The sequence below is a fragment of the Ipomoea nil genome, unplaced genomic scaffold (assembly GCF_001879475.1).
Source record: "Ipomoea nil cultivar Tokyo-kokei standard unplaced genomic scaffold, Asagao_1.1 scaffold1129, whole genome shotgun sequence".
Classification (NCBI taxonomy): domain Eukaryota; kingdom Viridiplantae; phylum Streptophyta; class Magnoliopsida; order Solanales; family Convolvulaceae; genus Ipomoea; species Ipomoea nil.
Window position 1 is genome coordinate 334,671 of NW_017617557.1, and position 21,231 is coordinate 355,901.

Below are 21,231 nucleotides of genomic sequence, written 5' to 3' on the forward strand. Positions count from 1 at the left end.
ATGGGCTGCACTTCCAAAATGCTTCTCCAAATAAAGGACGGATTACTTCCAATACGTGTCTCAAAGAAAGTACAAGAAGGAAAATACTTGGCTTTATATATTCTGGTTAGAAGGGAATTTAGGTTTTTAGTACGTAAAATTCTTTCGTAAGCACTGTAGTAACTTAATCAAGAATCGTATATCCTGACAATATATGAAAATTATATTATATATATACCCATCACCTCCCCTGTCTTCTTAAAAATCAGAATAATAAATGATGAACCTAAGACTCAGTTATGAAAATTCTAAAAACTTTTGTAACTTCTAAAAACGATTATTGACTGTTGCATTTGAAAAAATTTTACATACTAAAAATCTCAAGTTATTCCTTGGTGAATTACTCATAAAATTAAATAACTTGAGAAATTTGACATCATTTTGTATCTCAAAAATTCTGGTTTGATTACCTTTGTTGCTTAGTAAGAAAATTGAAAATTAATAGGACAGTGTGTTTCACACGTCTGAAGACAATGATCAAGTATTTCTTTATTTGTGCTAATTCTTAAGTTTGTTATACGAGAGCCAGGTTCCTAACAAGTCATATTAAAGTTATTGAAATGCTTTTAGAACTAAATAATTTTAAAATAAGAGGCTAAGAAGGGAAACATTCTAGTGAGCTGGCCTGGGATGAATATACTCTGATCTATTACCGGTGGGGTCAGTTTAACCCATTTGATTTTAATTATTGAAATGCCCCCACGTAAAAATTGAAATTTTTTTTTATTTAGTGGGGTAAAAATTGTCAAGTTACGTAGAAAAGAAGGAAAAACAAAAAAGTGAAAAAGAGTTCCAACTGGCCTTTTCAGTCTTCACAACTAACAGTGAGAATAAAAAAAGGGAAGAAGATATGCACAAATTGTTCACAAGAATACAATATATAGAAAATCATACTTCAATAGAAAAATTGAAGTGTGTGTGTACATGTGTATGTATGTACCTATGTATTACCCAACTAACTTTGTGTAATTCACCCACTGTTGTTCAGTCTTTGTTTTTTGTTCCTAAAACATAGATTGGTTTTTAAGTCCATCTTTAACATAAATGTTGAGTTCACAAATTTTCAGATGTATGCAGTATGCCTCATGAACTTAACTTATTATTGCCTTCCAATTCATTCTTATATAAAATATTAAAACCCACAAATATCACTACTCATACAATTCGAAGTTGAAAATGAAATGGTTTTATAAAATTAGGTAAAACAACTTACATACATCATTGTACTGTACCAAGTTTGTGTCTGAACTACTATGTTGGATGGGGAATGTTAGTTCTTGATGAACATCTATCTATCTGCACTTATTGAGACACCATCCAGTTGCTCCATTCTCTACACAATTTATTTCATTCTTTAAAAAGAGTAGAGTAAAACCCCTTCTAACTAAAACTATCTTTCTGATGCTCTATTTTCATTTTCCTTTCTTAAAAAAACTAGATTATATTGCTGGAAAGCTGAATGGGACAATCAGAGAAATGGGGCTTAGAGAACAAAATCTTGTTAACAACATTATTTAACAGGTATATAAAATAAAAACAAGGATGTTAACAACAAGAGTCAAACCTATGACCTCAAACTTAACAAATAAACAATCTAACCAACTAAGCAACACAGCAACACAAATTCCTATGTTTGAAGGTGCAACATAAGGTATATAACTGGGTTGCTTCTGTGTTGTTTGTGAAAACCAAGACAACAATTTTAGAAAATAGTTGAAGAATTCCGCTCAGGAAGAATAGAACTTGATGCCTCTAACATAATAAACTAAGCTAAACCCACCAAGCCACACCAACACTTATGTACTCAAGCGCAACACCTAGTATATTACCAGTTTGCTTATGTGTTGTCTTTGAGAACCAAGACAACAATTGTATAAAATAGGTTAAGAATGCTGTCATGAAGGATAGAACGCAATACCTTTAACATAACAAACAAAGCTAAATCCACCAAACCACACCAACTCTCGTGTACTAAAATGTTACACCTTATCTTTTACCTATAATTTAACAAAGAAAGAATACAATTCAAATGTTAATTTAATAGTTCTATTTTCGTTCATATTTAAATGTAAAATTATTCACCAAAATTTCAAAGTCAATTCATTAAAGTTTTATTTTCAATTATATTACAATTAAGACCAATCTATGAATTCAAAAAAATAATAATAATTATCAAGTATAAAAAACAATAGATTATATGTATGATATTTTTATGGGGGCCCTGTGCGGTCGCGGTTCGACATGGCCTAGAACGGCCCTGCGCGGTGCAGTGTGGTGTTCATAATGGTGCGGTATGATGTGTAGGGGTTAAGGGCGGTATGATAGGGGTAGGGGTTGTCTATGTGCATTTTTCTTGTAGTGCAGGGGGTTTCATAGATGCTGGTATTATTATTATTATTTTCTTTCTTTTGAAATCTCATTTCTTTGTTTTCTGATTTCTCAGTTATGTGCTTGCCACAAGTTAACCACAAAGCTACAGAGAGAAATAGTGTTGGGTTCATCTAGTCTTGATGATCCTCCACAATTCATTACGGTATAAAACACTTCAATTCTTCTCCAACTAACTATATATATACCTGGAAGGGTCTCACTTGTGTTATACTAATTATGCAAAACATGAAAGATTTGGAATTCGCAAAAGCCGCATACTAAAGTCTAGAAAGAATGGAATGATTATTGGACAAGTGTTTGTTTGTTAAAAAAAACCACACGTGGTTGCTCTAAATCTCTAATGTTTACTCATTTGTTGAAGAGATCAAATTTTAAGAATGAGTGATTTCATTTACCACTAAACAACACAAGTAGCATTATACCCAACAATTATTGCATAGTATATGAAACAGACTAATAAGACGCCCTATCTTGAGATACCTTCAAGATACATTTGGATACATCACTCAATGTCTCCTTCGTGTATCCTCCTCAGAGCTGGAACTGTATGATGCATCTGATTTTTGTTGTTGCATGCTGCAGATTTCTCAAATATGCCCTGAGATTTTCTGTAATCCCACCCAGACCAATTGCTGTGAAGAAATTGATTGCAAAATAAACCTAGTATTTTTGGGATTATCCTTTAGAAATATTGAGTCAAACGATTCTTGCATTTTTGGGTCATTAAGACGATCATTCAACAAGCGGATTCCAAGGTGTTCCGACAGTTCCTCGAAGAGATTCCTGATAAATATGCGAGAAGAAGAGGTAGTGTCTTCTTCTGTAAGGAGGAATATAAACTCCTCCTCCAATTCTTCCCAAATTGGCACTCTGTGTAATCATATTTCCTTCTTGCTTTGAATCCACATTGTTATAATACTCTTCACGCTCCCTCCGGTGCTTCCGAGCCCTCCTATCATCATCATCTTGTCTCCTCCGGTGCCCATTCCCGTCTTTATTATCCCCTTCGCGTCCACTCCGCCGCTCATAATCTCTATCCCTAGCGCTATCAGAACTAGGGCTGCGCTGCTTATCTTCGCTGCCTTTTTTCTCTTTCAGCTTCTTCTTCATCACTAGAGCGATGTCTGCCACGAATTTCACCTTCCTCACCTGAAGCGCTGGAGTCAGAATGCTGATACCTCCGAGCCATAGTCATGGGGCGAGGGTTTGTGAATATATGTGAGATTATTGTCATATGGGATTTATTTATAAACTCTTAGGAATCTTTCTTATATTCAAAATAGGATTAGGAAACTTACTTAATAGTAAACTAAATTCTTGTTAAACAAGTTTAGTCCTATTTAATTATTATCTATCTAATTTCTTAAATATATTTATTAGATAGATATTTAGGCAAATTATATCGTGCACCGCGGTGCATAATCAATTATGCACCGTGCATCAAAACGACATCGTTTTGTTTAATGAAAAGAAATGGCATCGGTTTCACGTCATTCCGCACCTTTCCACAAAAAGTAACTCTATTATTCAGTTTCATTTTGTATACACTGCAATTTCGGTTCAACACAACTACAGTTTGATTTCAATATAACTACAGTTTCATTCGATATTTATAGACTCAAATATGTGAAAATGTTATTTAATTTTATTTTATATAGACTATAGTTTATTAAAATACAACTACATGATCATTTTGATATAATTACAGCTTCATTGTACAATATACACTCAAATATGTGAAATATTATTCAGTTTCATTTTATATACACTGCAGTTTCATTTCACCACAACTATAGTATCATTTTGATATAACTGCAGTTTCATTTGATAATATAAAATAATACGTGAGGCAGTGTTGGTTTAGATATATTGCAGTGTCAATTGGTAATTAACATATACAAAATGCGCGCTCCGTTAAAACTAATGCAGCGTTTCTTTACTTAAAGAAACAGCGTCATTTTGACCGCGGTGCACATACACCGCGATCCACGATATAACGACTGAGATATTACTAGTTGATGTAGTAATAATTAGATAAAACCAGCATAGTGTAGGCATATATTCATCATGAATTGGCATACATTAATTATTCATTAAATTGACAACAGATGATTAGATTAAATATATATTGGTAAACACGAAAAACTCAAATTGTATATATTCAAAATTCAAAGTATGTTGGTTACATAAGTAGTATGTATCAAACGAGAAGGGGTACAATTTATGTATAGGAGTCCTCTGATTCTCTACTAGTTTACTAGAAGTGTACTGAATTCGGAGTGTGCCGAGCTGGGAGTGTGCCGAGCTCAGAGTCTGACGAGCTTAGAGTGTGCCGAGCTCAGAGTGTGCCGAGCTCAGAGTATGTCGAGCTCAGAATATTCTGAACTGGAAGTAGTTCCTTGCTGAAGGGCCTCCGGAGTAAGTAGTTTGTTCTTGAATGAAGGGCTAATATGTTGTTTGATCTTCAAAGGAGGGCTCCTGGTGTTGTTTGATCGTCAAAGAAGGGCTCCTGGTGTTCAAATGGCGTGTTGATCAGCGCAATATACGCAACGCAGTAACGCACTGGGCGGACGTGTTCTAGATGATATCCTGGCGAGATTCCGACAGAGCTTCGATATGCAGATCTCTAGAGCTCCATTCTTGAAAATGAAACCACTATTTATAGTGGTGAGTGTAGAAAAGAAATCTCTAACCAACTCTATCACTTTGGATAATTTCTAATTTAATTTAATTATTTTAATTAAATTAAGGAATGTATTGGGACACCATTACGTCCAGGTTCATCATTTCATCAAATCTATATCTTTATTCTATATATAATTTAAAGTAAAATCCTCCTAGCCAACCCCCCAAAACTTAGGGGCATTTCTGTAACACCATCCATTATTTATATATAGATATTATATACAACTAGTATATAATATAAGGTTTAGCCTAAATGGAATGAATATTAATCGAGATGGAAATTAATAATTTTTACACCAAATGTTATTTTATACTAAGAATATAAGGATTATGTAATTAAAAGGTTTAACTGAGTATTAAAAAAAAAAGGTGTAGCCAAGATGGAAAAAATATAAATCTCGGTTATATATTTTATAAAATGTAAAATTATTAGAAATATTTTAAAAAATCCGTATATATATGTTACTGGAAATATAGTTATGTAAAGATATATATTTACAAATGGAAAATTGAATAGAATCGTTTAGTATCCACAATTTATAAGGAAAATTGTGTAATTAAAGATGGAAATGTTCTAGCAATACGTATGAATAATTCAAAAGAAATTAATTACGATTGATTTTGTAGCACATCTTTATCCAAAATTATGGGACCTCATTACTATGGGTATATATAAAGATGTGTAATTATGTATAGAATGTGTAAAAAAGATTTTGCTTATAGATGGAAAACAAATTAGACCAATTGGAAAAGGTAATGAATATTATTAATTTAATCAAAATTAAATATGATCTCTAGATATAATTCATTGAACACTGATATTTAAAATATCTAAAGTTTCAGCACCAGATGCGTGCATCTACACATTGACTACGGATGCGTACATCTACACATTGACTATTAATTGGACAATTTTTTTTTTTTGGGTTACCCAGGGTTTCCACCGTCGGACACAGTGACTAATCCCCTCGCTAAATTGTAGGCACCTCTTTTGAGTGAGACAGCTGGCTGGAGATATCAAATTCAAGCAATGATAACATCAGAAAATACAATCGATCCCACTCATCAATTTTTCAATTGCATTATATAATATTCAATGTAATAATTTATATAATTATATATCGATCCAAATATTCTTAAAATATTTTAACAAATCCATACCGTGCATCTCCTGTGCGAAAATGCTAGTTAATTAAAAAAATTCTTATTTCAGTGTAATGTTTTAGTGCCAATTAAGTAGTATATATTTTATATATATATATATGACAAAAAATTTGTCTGGAAGAGAAATAACTGCATATCTTCAACGTGAGATTCAGCATTAACTGTGGTAGATAGCAAGCCACATAGCACTTCCTAAAATTATTAGCCAAAGAGATCAGATAATACCAATTTTGGTTGCTTCTCAATAATATTAATTAATAGTATTTGTTTTTTGGTCTCTTGAATTTTAAAAATTGATCAAAATTTCTGAAATATATCTACTCTAATGTGTATAGACTATTTGTCACCAAACTCTATAAATAAGAACGGTGACTATTACAAATAATCACATCAACTCCTTAATATCAACCTAGTGCTTGGTTTTCATAGATTCAGGTATGTTTTGACTTAGTTTTCTAAATTTATTTTATAATGATTTAACTTGATGATATCAAGAAGTTGAAATGTGATTAAAAAAAAAAAAAAAAAAGTTGATGTGTGATTATTTTTAATAATTAATACATTTATAATTATTTTTTTAGTATTTTGATACGTTTGTGAATTAAAAACATATCGCATGGACTAAAGCCAAACATATGTTGGATGGATATCTACATTGAGTCCGAGTGTCTTAATTTAGTACATGCATTGAATAGAAGTACGTTAGATCATATCGTTCCTATTCGTGTGTTTTCGATACATTCCTCATTTGGCGAACCAGCCCATGCGCTTGCTAAAGCGATTGGTGCCCGATCTAGTCTAATGTATTTGGAGGAATCCCCTCCTGACTCTATTCTTGATTTCTTCAATTAATTGAAGTTCTTGATTTTCAAAAAAAAAAAAAAAAAAAAAAAAACATATCGCATAAAGCCTTTTGAATATTTTTTTTTGAATGCTACTGGCTCTATTACAATGTAGTATCTGTTTATAAAGCCTTTTGAATATGTGTACTCTAATTCATTCATATAAGAAATAGGGAAAAGAAATCATCAATTCTTTAATGTTCATCGGATTTGACATGTACTATAATGTGTATATATGGTAAGTATTAAAACACAATGTGTATATATGGTTAGTATATTTAGAAGTAGTAATATGGTAAGTATTAAAACACAATGTGTATATACCTAGATTATTATTATTATTATATCTAAACTAAATGTCTATGATAGGGTTTAGGGTTTAAGAAAGACGGCCTCTAATCCAATTATTATTATTATTATTATTATTATTATTATTATTATTATTATTATTATTATTGTTATTGTTATTGTTATTGTTATTATTTTTCATGCATGAATTAAATAAATTCAGGTTTTTTTATTCTCTTTTGTATTCATATTTAGAATCTATATCTATATATAATTAAAACTAAAACGGTAAAACCCTACTCCTACCATTTTTCCGCCTAAACTTATTACTAGCTAGTCAAATTATTTAATTATGGTAAAAATTTATTATATTGGTCAAATTATTTAATTATGCTTATAAAATATTGCGTAATATATTATTGTATAGATTATATAATAAGTAGGAATACTGTGTAAAGTACAAACAATGTAATTGGGGATAAAATATCTCTTATTATTATTATTATTATTATTATTATTATTATTATTATTATTATTGCATAATATATTATAGATTATATAATCTATATCTATCTATCTATCTATATATATCTATATATATATATATATATATATATATATATATATATATATATATAAGAAGTCAATTACATGAGTTTCAAACTTATTATTATTACTAGTAAGTGTCCTGTGCGATGCACGAACTATTATTAAATTAACAAATGATTAAATTACACTTTTGGTCCTATGACTATAGAGGATGTATTAATTTCGCTCCATAACTTTTAAAACTAAAAATTTAGTCCTTTAACTATGTTTTTTAGCAGATTTGGTCATTCCGGCCAAATCACCAGTGGAAATTGGCTGGAAAAACTTAAACCTTTTTAAATTTTTTATTCATGAGGGAAAATAGTCTTTTTAAGTAAGCTTGCTTCTTCTTCTTTGCGTTCATGAGCTACGGCTAACAGTTACCTCTGCTTCCAAGAAAGAACAGCTCCAAGAATCGAAGCCCCAGGTTTAGAAGCAAGGTATGATTTCATTAGATCTATTATATATATATATATATATATATATATATATATATATATATATATATATATATATATATATATATATAAAATCCTCCTATTTCATTTTACAGCCCAAACTTAAGGACAATTTAGTAATATCAATATTATGAATTAATTAGAAATAAGATTAATTAGGATATTAATATAATGACTTGATGACTTGATTAGGAATATCAATATAATGAATTGATTATGGTAATACCTTAAATAAATAAATACACTTTCCTTTTGAAAAATTTTACAAATTTATAATTTTCATATTTTTCACCTATAAATACAATGAGTTGATGACTAAAAAAATTATAAGTCTTCATTTTACATTGCATCCCTCTTTTCTCTTGCAGGTGACTCTCTCATCACTGATTTTTCAATTTAATCATTGTGGTTCAATAGCCGCTCAAACTAATATGCATATTTCAAAGCAAAAGGTATAATTTCTCTTCTAGATATTTTTATCTCTGTGAAAAAAGTTATTATTTTTTCATTTACATTCTTTATTATGGATTTGTCCGGATTGATGCCACTCCAGACCAGCTATAGTTGCTCCGGCTAAGCGAATGCAACAAAGATTTAATTTTTTTAGAAAAGTATTTTTTATCGTATTAGTTTTGTCTATAATTGATCTTCCATAGTTTTTAATTATTGTTTTGTTTTTAAAATTTTGTATTATATGTATTTTTTTCGTATTATTGCTTTGTTTAAAATAATAATTTTGTAATATTGTTTATATATTTTATTTCCAGGCATGGTTTTTGTTATTTGTGGGATGCAATGGTTACGGAGTCAGTAGGGGATACTACCCGTGTTCACTGTTTTTTAATGACTTTGTAGTTATGGGAGAAGCGGAAGCTGCGGTCGAGAAGGCCAACGTAAAAAAAAAATGATTAAGCTTTAAAACAAGTGAGGAAAAAAAAAAGTCGATGGCAAGATTCAGAAGAAGGTGGTGGAAAGCGGTTCCTCTTCATCTGATGAAGATACTTCTTCTGATTCTGAGAAAGACTTGAATTTCAGTAGATTAAAATATCTCTGAATGTACATGCTTGAAAGTACCATTTAGTGTTTTTTTGCTTTTATTGACCTAAATGTGATTTTCTGTAATTAAATTCTTATAAAAAACAATGTTCTTATATTTTTTGTTTTTAGAGTATGGATTATTTGTTTTTAGAGTATAGATTTTATATTTAAAATTTTAAATTTATGTCTTTTCTTTAAATTGAAAGATTTAATGATTTTACATTACTTTGAATATTCATTTGTTTTATTCGTTTATCCACATAATGTTCATAGGTGAAATTATAGTATTTAAAAGAATATTACAAAAATAATTATTAACTGAGAATAAAAACGGCACGAAATTTAGGCCAATTGAAATAGGAAATGACTATTAATAATTGACTGAAAATTAAAAATGCTTCGAAACTGACTTAAATGCAAAAAATGAAATAAATATTAATACTTGATTAAAAAAATACAAATGAAATCTATATTAATACTTGAATATTAATAAATTACTGGAAATATAAAAATTTTCATGGAAATTAGGCCAATAGGAAAATGAAACGAATATTTATACTTGAATCAGTGTTGCAAAAATCGCGCCTAGGCGCTAGGCGGTCGGCCACCTAGGCGTCCTAGGTGCCCGCCCAGGCGCTCTTGGCGCCCTAGGCGGTTCCCAGGCGCCTAGCGATTTTTTCAACATTGACTTGAATATTAATAAGTTACTAAAAATATAAAAATTACTGTTATAAAATGTATTAATAAAAATGTAAAATGAAGTTTGCATCTCAACGTTTTATCGAGATGGAAAGAAATATTAATCTCAGTTATATATTTTATGAAATGTAAAGTTAGTGAAAATATTTTTTTAAAAAATTGTTATTAATAATTAACTAATTAATTAATATGTATTAAAAAAAATAATTGACTGAGAATAAAAATGACACGAAATTTAGGCCAATTGAAATAGGAAATGACTATTAATAATTGACTGAAAATGAAAAATGTTTCCAAACTGACTTAGTATATAGAAAGAATATTAATCTCGGTTATATATTTTATAAAATATAAAGTTACTGTAAATATAAAAAAAAATTGTATATATATATATATATATATATATATATATATATATATATATATATATATATATATATATATATATATATATATATTGCTGAAATATGGTTATGTAATGATATATATTTAAAAATGGAAAATGAAATATAATCGTTTAGTATCCACAATTTATAAGGAAAATTTTGTAATTAAAGATGGAAAAGGTTTTGCCATACGAGATGGAAATATAAAGTTTAGCCGAAATGGAATGAATATTAATCGAGATGGAAATTAATAATTTTTACACCAAATGTTATTTTATACTAAGAATATAAGGATTGTGTAATTATAAGGTTTATTTGAGTATGTCCAAAAAAAAATGTTTAGCCGGGATGGAAAAAATATTAATCTCAGTTATATATTTTATAAAATGTAAAGTTACTAGAAATATTTAAAAAAATCCGTGTATATATGTTACTGGAAATATAGTTATGTAAAGATATATATTTACAAATGGAAAATTGAATAGAATCGTTTAGTATCCATAATTTATAAGAAAAATTGTGTAATTAAAGATGAAAATGTTCTTGCAATACGTATATATATGAATGATTCAAAAGAAATTAATTATGATTGATTTTGTAGCACATCTTTATCCAAAATTATGGGACCTCATTACAATGGGTATATATAAAGATGTTTAATTATGTATAGAATGTGTAAAAAAGATTTTGCTTAACAAATTAGTCCAATTGGAAAAGGTAATGAATATTATTAATTTACTCAAAATTAAATATGATCTCTAGATATAATTCATTGAACACTAATATTAAAAATCTCTAAAGTTTCAGCACCAGATGCGTGCATCTACACATTGACTACGGATGCGTACATCTACACACTGACTATTAATTGGACAATTTTTTTTTTTGGTATACCCAGGGTTTCCACCGTCGGACACGGTGACTAATCCCCTCGCTAAATTGTAGGCACCTCTTTTGAGAGAGGCAGCTGACCTGGAGATATCGAATTCAAGCAATGATAACATCAGAAAATACAATCGATCCAACTCATCAATTTTTCAATTGCATTATATAATATTCGATGTAATAATTTATATAATTATATATCGATCCAAATATTCTTAAAATATTTTAACAAATCCATACCGTGCATCTCCTGTGCGAAAATGCTAGTTAATTAAAAAAATTCTAATTTCAGTGTAATGTTTTAGTGCCAATTAAGTAGTATATATTATATATTTATATATATGACAAAAAAATTTGTTTGGAAGAGAAATAACTGCATATCTTCAACGTGAGATTCAGCATTAACTGTGGTAGATAGCAAGCCACATAGCACTTCCTAAAATTATTAGCCAAAGAGATCAGATAATACCAATTTTGGTTGCTTCTCAATAATATTAATTAATAGTATTTGTTTTTTGGTCTCTTGAATTTTAAAAATTGATCAAAATTTCTGAAATATATCTACTCTAATGTGTATAGCCTATTTGTCACCAAACTCTATAAATAAGAACGGTGACTATTACAAAGAATCACATCAACTCCTTAATACCAACCTAGTGCTTGGTTTTCATAGATTCAGGTATGTTTTGATTTAGTTTCCTGAATTTATTTTATAATGATTTAACTTGATGATATCAAGAAGTTGAAATGTGATTTAAAAAAAAAAACAAAAAAAAAAAAAACAGAAAGAAGTTGATGTGTGATTATTTTTAATACATATATGATTATTTTTTTAGTATTTTGATACGTTTGTGAATTAAAAACATATCATATGGATTAAAGCCAAATGTTGGATGGATAGATGTCTGCATTGAGTCTGACTGTCTTAATTTGGTACATGTATTGAATAGAAGTACGTTAGATCGTTCCTATTCGTGTGTTTTTCGTTACATTCCTCATTCGGCGAACCACCCCATGCGCTTGCTAAAGCGGTTGGTGCCCGATCTAGTCTGATTTATTTGGAGGGATCCCCTCCTGACTCTATATATTATTCTTGATTTCTTCAATTAATTGAAGTTCTTGATTTAAAAAAAAAAAAAATCTTAAACCCATATTACTTTTAAACGTTATATATATCGAGCCTATACACTATATTCCTAATCATATATATGTTACATGTTTATTTTTCAATATATACTATATGTATATTCCTTCTAATCATTACCAAATTAGCAATCATTACTAATAATTCTCAATCCTAGCTAATAAATATATGTATATATATGTACGGTTTTACATACTTACCATATTACATACTTACCATATTACTAATTCTAAATATACTAGTAATTACCATCCTTACCAATTTCTCCCTAAATGCTACACTTCTTCCCATGCATAGTCTTCTCTTCCCATATATATCATTCTTCCTTTCATCGCCAGAAGAAGGAAAACCAAATAAATAGAAATAAAATAAAATCTTAGCCTTTCTTGATTTAGTCTTCCCTTTTCCCATCTCTGCATTTTCCCTTCTCTCTTAAGTAGTACCCAGTACGTGAAGTTGATAACTATGGCTGTTGATGGTAAAGATGATTTTTACGACCAACTATGAAAATAAATATTTGAGTAGATGAGGACGAATGAGTAGCAGTAGCCTGGTGGTCTGGGCGTGGGTTCAATCCCATTGTCAGCATATTTTGGTTGAATGTGGATTATTGACTTTTAGGTAAGATTTTTGTCTACCTAAAATTTATTTACCCCAAATTAAAATCATTTTACTAAGTGTTTATGTGCTAAGTTTATTATTGGATAATTGTGTGAAATATTATGTGATTATTGATTATAGTATGATTTGTGATTATGATGTTTCAATTAATTATTATGAATTTATGTGATTTGTTGAGTTATTTGAATTGTTATGAGATTTGTGGTATATTGTTGAAATAATTAGTATATGGTATGTGAAATAGTATAATTGGTATTTTTAGTACAATGATTAAGTATGAATTGTTGGTACATTATATTTGGTGTATTAGAATTGGTTGAATGATTAGTATTGATGGATTATTCATATTTCGAAAATAGCTTGCTAATTAGTACAAAGGTTATAGATACAAGTGTTAAGTTGTATGTGTTATTTGGCTGTAAAGGTTACCGGCTGTTGTATGCTGAGTTTGTCCCCTTCATATAGTTCTTTTGCATGTGATGTTGCATGAGCATTTGGAGCATGAGAGTGTTTCACCTTTCTTAGTTTTGAGCATTGGATGTTTTATATCATTTTAGAAAAAATGAGAAGTTATTCTTATACAATTGTATTTTAATGCATTGTAATAGAATAAATTATGGGTTGTTTTTAGTAGTGTTGATTTTAGCCGGTGTGTTTGGATAAATGTTGTTATCTAAACGTGGGGGTAGCATCCTTTTTTTCATGTTTTGTTTAGCTTACACAACCTAATAATGATTTTTAATCAATTAAATTCATTTGTATAAAATAATTTAGTTATTGGAAAATAGGGGTGTTACAATGCAGGTCGCCCAGCCACATATAGATTTGACGAGGATTAATAAGCCTATCTAAGACAAAGCTAGCCATGGTGAGATTTGTTCGCTCAATGAAGACTATGTGGCCTGTCTATTTATCCGTGACTTTCGTAGGTTTCCCGACTAATTAAAGTATCTTTTTTATTTTTTTATTTTCGAATGAATTGATCAAGTGAATGGATAAGAAGCATTGATGGCATAAAATATAACTATATTGGAGTTAAATAAATTACTGCAGTGTTTAGCGGGAATGTGGATTGCAGGTTGGCTGATTTCGGTGTTGGTTGCAATTCAACACCATACTACCCTGCAGGTATATATACATATGCAGTTAGTTTCCTTAAAAAACACGAATGTATATATGTATGTATGGATGTTGGTTAGTTGCAGGGGGGAGCAAAAGTGGGGCGGATTGAGAAGATGAATGCGAAACTAGGGATGCTCCTCCTGGCGATAAACATTTGTATTACAGTGATAAGTGTAGCGGTGTTGACATGGTGGAGGAGGGAAATAATGATGAGGGAGATGTGTGTAAAAGCAGCGCTGATCAAGCAGAAGGAGGCGACAGAAGAGGCGGAGAGGAAGAGCATGAGCAAGAGCGTGGCGGTGGCTAATGCAAGCCACGAGGTGCGGACTGCTCTTGCAGGGATTACTGGTTTGATTCAGATGTGTCGCACTGATGCCATTGCTCATTCTAAACTCAACGATAATCTCAAGCACATGGAATCATGCACCAATGATCTCTACAGTAAGCAATTTGTCTCATATAAGGATTAGGAATATGAGTTTGTATGTCTGAATTTAATTTAATTTTGATCTGGATGGATGATATAGGTTTATTGAATTCAATTCTTGATGCTAGCAAGATAGAAGCAGGGAAGATGCAGGTTGAAGAAGAAGAGTTTGATTTGCAGGAACTGCTAGAAGATGTGGTGGATCTGTATTATCCTCTGGGTATGAAGAAGGGAGTAGACGTGATACTGGATCCGTGTGATGAGTCGGTGGAAAAGTTTAGGCGTGTGAGAGGGGACAGAGGCAAACTCAAACAAGTTCTGTGTAATTTGTTGTATAACGCCATTAAGTTCACGGATGAGGGCTACGTTACTCTTCGTGTTTGGGCAAGAAAACCTTCTCCTCTTCCTCCTCCTCCTTCGAAAGCCGAAGTAGCTTCTTCTATTTCTTCTATGACCATTTTAAAAGGCTGTTTCTTTTGCGATGCTGTTGCAATAACTATAGGAGGTGATGAAGAAGAAGGAGTAAATAATAATTTGGTGTTTCAAAGAAAAGATGGTGTGATGGAGTACATATTTAAGGTGGTGGATACAGGGAAAGGGATTCCCAAGGAGAAAAGGAAGACAGTGTTCGAGAACTATGCTCAGGTGAAAGAAACTAGCGAACATCAATTAGGGCATGGATTAGGGCTTGGGATAGCTCAGTCCCTAGTGTGGTTAATGGGTGGTGGGATTGGGATTGAGGACAAGGAAATCGGGGAAAGAGGGACTTGTTTTAGGTTCAACATATTCTTGGACAATATTATTATTAATAATAGTAGTAGTGTTGGTTATTCTTTTTCTTCTTCATCATCATCGTCTCAGGTTGTTGTGTTCATGCATTGCGAGGAAAGGGGTAAAATCATAGGGAGATTCTTCGAAAGTCGTGGCATTAAGGTTAGTGTGATTCTCAAAGGACACAAACAACTGAGCCGGAGATTGAAGAAGATCAAACGTGAGGCGTTTCTCCCCCGTTCCACTTCTTCTTCATCCTCGTCGAGATCAAGGGAGGAATTGGAAGACGGTGACGACACCATACCCCTCCATAGCAACATTACAAGCATGGTGTTGATAATAATAGACACAAGGGCCACATTATTCCCAGAATCGATTCGAGCAGTTGCTGAATTCCACGAGGACCTGCAACCTGGTTGTTCTAGGGTTCTTTGGATAGACAACAACAACTTGGATAACAACTTTCATCTTCCTTCAACTCATCTCCTCATCTCCAAGCCCTTGCAAGGCTCCCGTTTGCATAACGTCTTGGGGCTTCTACCCGACTTTGCATCAAGTAATTAAGCTATATATCCATCTCGATCTTCAGTTATATGAGACAAACTCAACAATCTACTACTGCATGTATGCGTGCATGAATATAATGTAATATAATTGGTTTTTGGATGCATGCATGCAGGTTCCCAGCAGGGAGAAATACAGGTGGTAATTGACAAAGAAAAGGAAGAAGATGAAGAAGAGAGTGAAAAGAAAGCATTGGCAGTGAAAAAAATCTTGGTAGTTGAAGACAATCCAACGCTACGCAAAATATGCAGCACAGTGGTTTCGCATCTGGGTGCTCTAACTTACACCTCTAATAATGGTGAAGAAGCTTTGCAGCTCGTCTCTAAAGCTCTACAGGATCACCATCATCAACCTCCCTTTGATTATATTCTAATGGACTGTGAGGTAAACTGTTGAGCATATAACCATTAATGTGCAATCCAACTATCAGCTTAGGCTTTTAGTTGAGATGGAGCACATACTTCTAATTTAAACAACATTACTATTGTACATATATGTGTGTGTGTGTAATTATTATGTTTTGAATGATATATAGATGCCGATAATGGATGGATTTGAAGCCACAAAACGCATAAAAGAGGAAGGGAAAGCTATGGGGATATGGATTCCCATTATTGCTCTAACAGCACATACAGGAAAGGAGGAGATGGAGAGGGTGACTGAAGCCGGAATGGATTACTACTTGCCCAAACCCATCAATGCTTCCACTCTTCTAACAGCTATACAATTTGTGGACAAATCCACCCATCCCCTCTAATTTCACCATCTTTAATTTAATTTTACTATTACAAATCCAAATCAGACATTATTATATACTTTATTATATATGCACCAAAATGTATGTAGGGTTTTGTCAAGCTTCTGCCATGCATTCTATGGCATGCAGGGCTAAGACTAATTAATCCACCCTTCAATTCGCTTATAAGGCTCGGATCGGAATTGCCATTCCATTTTACTAAAAGCTTGACATAAGTTGAAGAAGTCTAAAGTTGGAAGCTAAAATATAATTTCACTTCCAAATCCCTTGCTTCATACCACTACTAGTAGCAATCATCTCTATAAGGCAATGTGAAGTTCCCAATGTGACCAAATCTTTGTAAGGGGATTTGCAAAAAGCAGAAGGCTTATGAGTTATGAGGAGCAATCTATTAAATCAATCTAACTTTTTAAGGCTTAATTCATTTTTCCCTGTTATGAACTAACATCAGTAAATGCAACACTATCAATTTGCAAGTTTGGTTTTTAGTAATATAAATGCTAACAGGCCCCATAATCCAATTAGAAATAGCAGAATTAGAAATATGATATGATCCCCCCTTATATTTCACTTGGCAAATCCAATATAAATAAAGCAAGAAACAAGTATCACATTTCAAGAAAACAATGTAAGGATACCTTTCTTGGCAGCCTCAGATGATGACACAAGGCATCGATTATAGCATTTGACGCCACAAACTCCCCGTGAAGGCATCCCTCTCGTCCACTTGATGCTGCTGGTCACTGTTGAAAATTATGGAATTTTCGACCACCTGAAAATGATCTTAAATCAAGTCGAAAGTCTTGTTTCGACCACTTTTGGTATCCAGAAAAATCTTTGTTGCTATTTCTGACCACTTTTTACTTTCGACTTGATTTAAGATCATTTTCAGGTGGTCGGAAATTCCATAATTTCCAGTAGTGATGGTGGTGGTGCACCACCACTCCCGCGCCGCCTCCGCCACGGAATTCACCGCATTCCCAGATTGCGTTGCCATCAAACACTAAATAAACAATGTAATTCTATGTCTCTATGTGTGTGTCAGTGTGTGTGTGTATATATATATATAATTCAATCTATCTATCGATATAAGTATAGGGTGTGTGTATATATATATATATATATATATATATATATATAAATAATAGATCGAAGCCCAAGAAATTGAGCTCATCCCCATAGATCAGAAGACGGGTTTGTGAGAAAAAGGGGCAGGGAAAATCACGGCAGTGACGCAAGCGAATATGAAAATGTTGAGTGAAATGGCAATGTAGGAAGCGGGTGAAAGTGTAGTTCAGATGTGAAGAAGAGAAATGGGAGTGAATAGGAATTCAAAGTCAGTGATTGTAAAGAAGAATGAAGATCTAGGGTAGGGTTGGGTTGAATGCTGTAGATCGAAGTGGAGTGGTGAAGATTGAAGAATATGGCTTAGGGCATCTCCAACCCAATTCACACCAAAACACCAAATTTTTTCTTCAAATGTCACATCAGAAAGAATATTCTCACATCAAATTTTATTCAATCTCCAACCCATTAACACCAAAACACCAAATTTCTACACTAAAATAATTTGATTTCTCAATTATTACTTTGAATTTAATTAATTTAATATAACTTAGTTCGAACTTAATTAGTTTAATATAAAATATAACTTGTGATGTAATAAATTTTTAAAAAAAATAAAAAACAACGGGGTGGCCGATGGCCACCTGTCTTTTTTTTTTTTTTTTTTTTTTAATTTTTTTAAAAAAATTATTAAAATTTATTTAAAAATTATTAAAAATGTCAACTCAGCTGCCACATAAGCAGGTAACCTGCTAAAATTGATGATAACCTGGTGAAATTGCATACATTTGGAGTGTTCAATGATCTAATTGCATTTTTTTTTTCGTTCAGTGTCCTAATTGCATTTTCAAGTTACGTTCAGTGGCCAATTTGAACCTTATTCCTATTATATTTAGTGTTTTAAACATGACCATGTGTTGCCAAGCACCTTGTGCTCAGATAGCATGTAGTGATCTCCTTCATGTGGGAGGTTGTAGACACAGGAAATTTGAACCCAACAAATGGGCTGCTAAAATGGTTTTGGGCCAGTGTTGAGATTGATTGTTGGTTCAATTTAATTAATTGGATCATAGAAATTAATTTAATTTAATTAGCCCAATTAGATTTGATTTGGGCCATTGAATTAATTAATTAACTGGTCCAAGCCCATTTTATATTTGAATTTGAATTATAAATTATAATTATAATTTAAATATAATATTAATTTTATTATATTTGAATTAGATAATTATAATTTAATTTGAATTTGAATTAGATTATACAATAATGAACCTGGACTTGATCTTAGGCAAGGTTCATTTTCCTAATTAGTTAACTAAAGGGGAGTTGGTTGAGGAATTTTGGTTAAGCTTTTGGTATAAATAGAGCCTTCATTTCATTCCAAAATACACTTGAAAGCTGGAAGAACTTGAAGGCTTAAGGAGTTGAGAGCATTTGAAGAGCCCGAAGGCATTGAAGAACGCTTGAAGTTGAAGGCATTTTTGTTGATTTTGCAGGCAATTTGAATCCATTGCAGGTACTTTGGAGCTTTGCAGAATTGATTGTCTCGAAGATATTGAAGTCTTTTGAAGGCGTTTGAGGATCTTAAAGCAGCTTGAATCCATTGCATGTGTTTTGAAACTTTGCAGGGTTGATTATTTCTAAATTCTTGACGCTTGTTGTTGGAAGTTACGCCACTTAAATCCCGGAAGCTACGCCACTTGAATCCCGGAGGCACGCGCCAATTGAATCCCGGAGGCTACGCTAATTGAATTCCGGAGGCACTTCCATAGATAACGTCAGTGAAGAATCAGAGGACTAGACAGAGACTTTGTACCTGCATTGAATTATACACACACTATACAAAATTCACAAAATTCCGTGTGTACAGCGTGTTTATAATTCAATATGCAGGTACAAAGTCTCTGTCTAGTCCTCTGATTCTTCACTGACGTTATCTATGGAAGTGCCTCCGGAATTCAATTAGCGTAGCCTCCGGGATTCAATTGGCGCGTGCCTCCGGGATTCAAGTGGCGTAGCTTCCGGGATTTAAGTGGCGTAACTTCCAACAACGAGCGTCAAGAATTTAGAAATAATCAACCCTGCAAAGTTTCAAAACACATGCAATGGATTCAAGCTGCTTTAAGATCCTCAAACGCCTTCAAAAGACTTCAATATCTTCGAGACAATCAATTCTGCAAAGCTCCAAAGTACCTGCAATGGATTCAAATTGCCTGCAAAATCAACAAAAATGCCTTCAACTTCAAGCGTTCTTCAATGCCTTCGGGCTCTTCAAATGCTCTCAACTCCTTAAGCCTTCAAGTTCTTCCAGCTTTCAAGTGTATTTTGGAATGAAATGAAGGCTCTATTTATACCAAAAGCTTAACCAAAATTCCTCAACCAACTCCCCTTTTTAGTTAACTAATTAATTAATTAATTAATTAGGAAAATGAACATTGTCCAAGATCAAGTCCAGGTTCATTATTGTATAATCTAATTCAAATTCAAATTAAATTAAAATTATCTAATTCAAATATAATAAAATTAATATTGTATTTAAATTATAATTATAATTATAATTTAAATTCAAATATGAAGTGGGCTTGGGCCAACTAATCAATTAATTCAATAGCCCAAAATCAAATTTAATTTGACTAATTAAATCAATTTAATTTCTATGATCCAATTAATTAAATTGGCCCAATAATCAATCCGGATGTCGGTCCAATAACCATTTATCAGTCCATTTGTTGTGTTCAAATTTTTTGTGTCTACAAATTGCCCCCTCGAGACTTGCCGGGACATGCCGCTTAATGTGCTTGGAGCGAGGAAGTCTTGAAACTTAACAAACAGTCCTTTAAACTCATCGTAGTGCATCTAAACTCCATGGGCCCAAACGTGTGTCTGGACATTTCTCGAACCCAAATTAAGAAATTAAATTGACACAAAATGAGCCGAATTATGTGCTGGAATATTCCACGAACACAAAATTACTTTAACCACAAATGATAATGACGCAATGCATTTTAATTCAATAAGCCCAGTTACACACTTGGACATTCCTTTCTTGAGCCCAAAATTACTTGAGGATGAAATTGATGTAGTGCTATTCTATGAGCCCAACGGTATGAAGTTTTTGCTATGTTAGACATTAATCTTAATGTCCATTGACTCATTTAACATTCTAAGCCCATCAACTCAAGTCAAACTTCTCACACTGATGATCATCGATCACTCAAAAACAAAAAAATAATTGACTCAAATTTATCTCCTGCGGAACTTCAGTAACAAACGAATTCCCCACCACACAAGCTCAAT

General features: G+C 32.1%; 2 protein-coding genes across 2 annotated transcripts; both read left to right on the forward strand.

Moving 5' to 3' along the window:
• Positions 1-3,623: 3,623 nt before the first annotated feature.
• On the forward strand, positions 3,624-15,673 carry LOC109183482 (histidine kinase CKI1-like). Its single transcript, XM_019333585.1, has 7 exons — positions 3,624-3,634; positions 7,868-7,943; positions 8,061-8,088; positions 10,083-10,092; positions 14,565-14,791; positions 14,878-15,591; positions 15,639-15,673. Exons 1-7 carry the CDS (start codon positions 3,624-3,626, stop codon positions 15,671-15,673), a joined length of 1,101 nt encoding a protein of 366 aa, XP_019189130.1.
• Positions 15,674-16,318: 645 nt separating this feature from the next.
• On the forward strand, positions 16,319-17,017 carry LOC109183462 (probable histidine kinase 2). Its single transcript, XM_019333560.1, has 2 exons — positions 16,319-16,496; positions 16,648-17,017. Exons 1-2 carry the CDS (start codon positions 16,485-16,487, stop codon positions 16,867-16,869), a joined length of 234 nt encoding a protein of 77 aa, XP_019189105.1. The 5' UTR covers positions 16,319-16,484; the 3' UTR covers positions 16,870-17,017.
• Positions 17,018-21,231: the final 4,214 nt, after the last annotated feature.